At 35.4% G+C, this 4,389-nt stretch overlaps 1 protein-coding gene and 1 long non-coding RNA gene across 2 annotated transcripts; one reads left to right on the top strand and one right to left on the bottom strand.

The window, feature by feature from the left end:
- Positions 1 to 1,550: 1,550 nt before the first annotated feature.
- On the bottom strand, positions 1,551 to 2,118 carry LOC124457824. The gene is made up of 3 exons (XM_047008015.1): positions 2,081 to 2,118; positions 1,819 to 1,979; positions 1,551 to 1,745 (listed from the first exon to the last, which is right to left on the bottom strand). Exons 1-3 carry the CDS (start codon positions 2,089 to 2,091, stop codon positions 1,570 to 1,572), a joined length of 348 nt encoding a protein of 115 aa, XP_046863971.1. The 5' UTR covers positions 2,092 to 2,118; the 3' UTR covers positions 1,551 to 1,569.
- Positions 2,119 to 3,663: 1,545 nt separating this feature from the next.
- LOC124457826 lies at positions 3,664 to 4,150 on the top strand. Its single transcript, XR_006952817.1, has 2 exons — positions 3,664 to 3,703; positions 3,831 to 4,150. It is a non-coding gene; the product is annotated as an uncharacterized LOC124457826 (long non-coding RNA).
- The last annotated feature ends 239 nt before the right edge of the window (positions 4,151 to 4,389 follow it).

Here is a 4,389-nt window from a genome sequence, read left to right as displayed (position 1 = left end):
AAATAAATCATAATTAATTTTGCACGATAGAATATAGTTTATCATGCTTCAGATGTTATTGCTTGTTTTTAGCAGGTTGTGCTTCAGCACATCAATGAACTAGATAGGCTCGTTGAGCTTTTTGATTGACTCATTCGTGGCACACAATTTAGCATTTATATTCACCAATAGTTCCATAAAATCAGCCTTTCCCATTTTTTTTGTCTCATACTTCCTATATATTATTTTGCAATAATTGTCAGTAAAATTTTCGATTTCATCCATATTTCACAATATTTTTTACAACTACAGCTTGTTATTAAACATCCGATAAAGATTATAGCGTAACTGAAGCTCGCTTGTTCCCGTGCTGTCTCAACACGTGACTTCGTAATGACGCAACCAATGACGACGGAGAATTACACTTTAATCACACAATAATCTTATCTTGTTGTTACTTATTTTGGTTTTCTATAATAAAGATTTTTTGTAATAGTCCATCAATGAACATCATTGAATTAAAGATAGCAAGCTATAGTTTGAAAATGCTATCGAGGTTATGATGCATATACAGACAAATTTTTCAAAGGGATCGATAATTGTACATAGTAAGTATTTTAGTGGAGCAGCACTATAAAATTTGCGTTTTATGTGAAATTTTGAAGGCTACAAAGCTGCATGAAAAAAAGGCTCAACCAGGTATATGATTAAAAGAGTATTTGTGGAAACACACACATTCATTTGCCGCAAAAACATCAATTATGTCATTCTGGTAATGCTATAAAGTAAATCATTTAACCCGCCTATCATTTTGCAACAACGCAGATTCCACTTTCATTTTACCATGTTTGATATTGTTTAACTTGCTGAATGCTCTTTCACAGCTAAACTGCCTACATGTTCGTTGTCTGAATTCTCTCTCAGGATTTTTGCAATATTGTTAGGGTCATACGAAAGTGATATCGTGCAAAAACGTTCAAATTTTATGAAAAATATAATTTTTCTTTTGATTCCAACCTCTATACATTAACAACCAGTAGAAATTTCATAAAAGGCGATCACACTATTCTCAGAATTTTTAAATAGGCGATTTAACTTAAAGGACACATGCAAGCTAGAAGACAACTTTATTTTATTGTAATGCCTATAGCGTGAAAATAAGACGTACCAAGTTTCAAAGTCGTCCGCAAAATATTTCAAAAGATATTTAGGGTTATAATCGGTAAAAAACACGATTTTCAATGACCATTGCTAAAACGGCTTGAGATTGTTTAAGTCTGGGAACTGGGAAGGAGTGACGTATTAGTTGACATAAACAAGCTTCGTTCTTATATCGTTCTACGACTTGCACGACTTTCGGTAGTTTTCTATTAAGGTAGTTTGCTAGTCATTGTTTTTTATTTAACAAAAATTAATGGATTCTTTTGAAGAAGCCGATTATAAAATTGTCATCAATAACAATGATATACAACCTTATATGTTAGAGCCATTGGCCAACGCGCAAGGTGGTCATAATGATGACAATTCTTCGTCATCGGGCGAAGATGAATACATTCACAGAATTGGAAAAGTTGAATGGTTAGTTGCATTTTATTTATTAAAACGAGTTTTATGTTGCTTAATGGCTTCAGTTTTGCTGATTTTTGATTTGTGGCGAGTCATTGGGACAGGTATTTCTTTCACTCCAATGACATCAAGAGCTTTGGACAGTGTTGGCTTAATGCGTCTGCAGTACAAAAATTCTTTCATCAAATCCTTAACATATCCTAAAAGCAAATCAATATTTATGTTGGATTTGCATTGCACTGAGAAAAGGTATGTTTATTGTTCTGTGCTAACCATAAGTGCTGTCAACTTTCACTGGTTTGATAACCCCTTGTCCTTCTTTTGACTTTGAATAAGCCACTCTCCAAATCAATGCCTCTTCTGTTTGCCCACCATTCTTCGTTTTCTGAACTTTATTTCCATTCTCAATGAAATGAAGAGCGGCAATAAACAATCTACAAATGAATGTTAAGTTTATGTTTACAACTATTGCAACTTATTGCTTTTGCAATGATGACTTTTTTAAGTAATCATACACTAGTCATAATTATATTACCTTGCTTCCATTGATCTGTAGAAAAAATGGGTATTTTTCTTGTTGATTCCTGTTGGGTTTTGATTATTGATAAAATGTGTAAAAGGTTGGTTTGTTATGACAATCTATACCTTTTGCTACATGCCATACATCAAAGTAGTGCTCGATTTTTGGTCTTTGTTTTGACATGTAGGATTTGATTTGAGCATGTCTGTCTGTGGTCATTGACTTCACCTTCATCCCACTTTCATCAAACTTTGCCAGACATCTTTTTAATCCCTCAAGTTCCATTGCTACAAAGTTGGACACTTCATTGGACTGTTTAACATAATTATGTGAGTATTCTAATCATGTTTTATGTACAGTTGTTGAAGAATTGTTACTTGAACAAGTTGTGTGTCTAAAATGTTGTAAGATTCCAAATCCATGGAGCTATATGACCCATACTTGGCACAATATCCAGGCGAATCACATCTTCCATGTCCTCCAAGGTTAATGTTCCTTTCTCTGATTGATTCTAGAAGATGCTTTAGGTGCATAAGTCAAATATTTGAAACACTGGGTATCAAATACTCTGTTTGAATATAGCTATATGTACGCTCTGACAGAAATTGTATGCCTGAGTGACGAAGGAATTGAAGAACTTTGCTGCGGCTACTACCACTAAACAAGATGCTGGCAGCAAAGACCAAGTTACCCAAATGCATTCGCCCATGCAGTGGTTGGCTATTCCAGTCTCGAACATAACCACAATGAAATTTTGCTAGTACGTTAACCATACTACCAGTTGTTTTTGTCACAATGGAACAGCTTTCACCACAACATGGGCATTGACTCACTAACGGTCTCAGGCAACTATCAAACACTATGTATTTTCTCTCATTTTGAGCATCTTCCCTATAGCATAAAAATTACCATCAGAATCAGAGAGAGATAAACGTAACGTTCTGAGAAACATATGACAGAGAAAAGCAATGTAAAGAATAGTCAGGTGGCTGAATAGTTGGTACTAACGTCCATTGTCATTGTCGGATTCTTCATTTTCGCTTAACTCATTTGAACATTGAGAGTCTGATCCATTGTAGCTATTGCTCATCGTCGACGTGCTTTCTGTATCAGACCATACAGCGCTATCCTCAAAATGTTCAATTTCACATGACGTCGTCTGTGTGCTGTGCTTTTGTTGAAATGAACTGAACCTCTGTACCTTAGCATAAAATTATCGTAGAGCTGGATTTTTCACAAAAATCAAAACGGCTGAAATGGAAAGTCTATACCTCTACTTATCATATTTGGCACTTTTGTTTGAGTGGTTCTTGACCTTACGTGTTTATGCGGGCGGATTGTTATGTCTGCTTGGCATTTCACATTGCGCTTCTAAGGTACGTTAAGGAACTTTCTATGAGTTAAAATAACATAAAAATCAAAAGACATTAGTCTGAATTAGTTACCACTGTATATGTTTGTGTTTCGCTGTCTACATATATTTTGACATCTTTTATCTTAGACAAACTTCCTTTGAGGAAATACGCACAAACATTTCGAGCCAATGTCGACACATCGTGGTCGTCGTCTACAAGAAAGTCGTCATGTTCTGCAAGAACGTCGTCAATAATCTAAAATTATAAAGTTGTCTTCAATTTGGTAATGCTAAATAGCTTAGTTTTTGATAAAAGTAAACAAATATTGCTAACTATAACTATAATATTCACCTCTTGCCTTCGTCTCTTCTCAAATGCAGTTCTAACATTTGTTGGCTGCTTCCTTTTAGATGCTACACTTGTGGGTTCCACAGAGTATTCAAAAGTCGTGGGTACAGCATCCTTCTTAAGGCGAAGCCGTCCTGCTGTCCATCCTACTGATTGCATCGCTTCAAAATTTTGCACGAAACACGAACTCTCGAAATGTTGCGAGAGCAATTTTGAGCTCATTGTTGGCTTCCAATTTTTGCGTCGGATTTTTTCAATCCAAATATCTCGCATGTGCTTGTTTCGGAAACCAAAAAGAATCCTTTTGCTGCGTTTGGTGGTTCTTAGAAGAACTGTTTGTACAATTAAATGCGGCACAATAAACCAAATTTTCAATGCTAAATTGTCATGTTGTTGAGAAGTTACCAATATATTTTGAACGAAGCGCGTAATTGACCGCGTTTAGCTAATGTCAATTATTACGTCACAATGACCTTTTTCCAATCGGTAGCCGTCGTTAGCTCGTCGGGCATTTTCAATACGTTATTAGTAAAGCATCAACTTTAAACCTCCATATCTTCAGTAACATTTCTCCTTTGAGTCTCAAACTTTGGTGAACTATTAGTTGGAGCTATACCTTTA

This window comes from Xenia sp. Carnegie-2017, unplaced genomic scaffold, assembly GCF_021976095.1.
Source record: "Xenia sp. Carnegie-2017 unplaced genomic scaffold, XeniaSp_v1 HiC_scaffold_6, whole genome shotgun sequence".
Classification (NCBI taxonomy): domain Eukaryota; kingdom Metazoa; phylum Cnidaria; class Anthozoa; order Malacalcyonacea; family Xeniidae; genus Xenia; species Xenia sp. Carnegie-2017.
The sequence above is the reverse complement of the archived record's forward strand: the minus strand, read 5'-3'. Positions and strand labels throughout refer to the sequence as shown.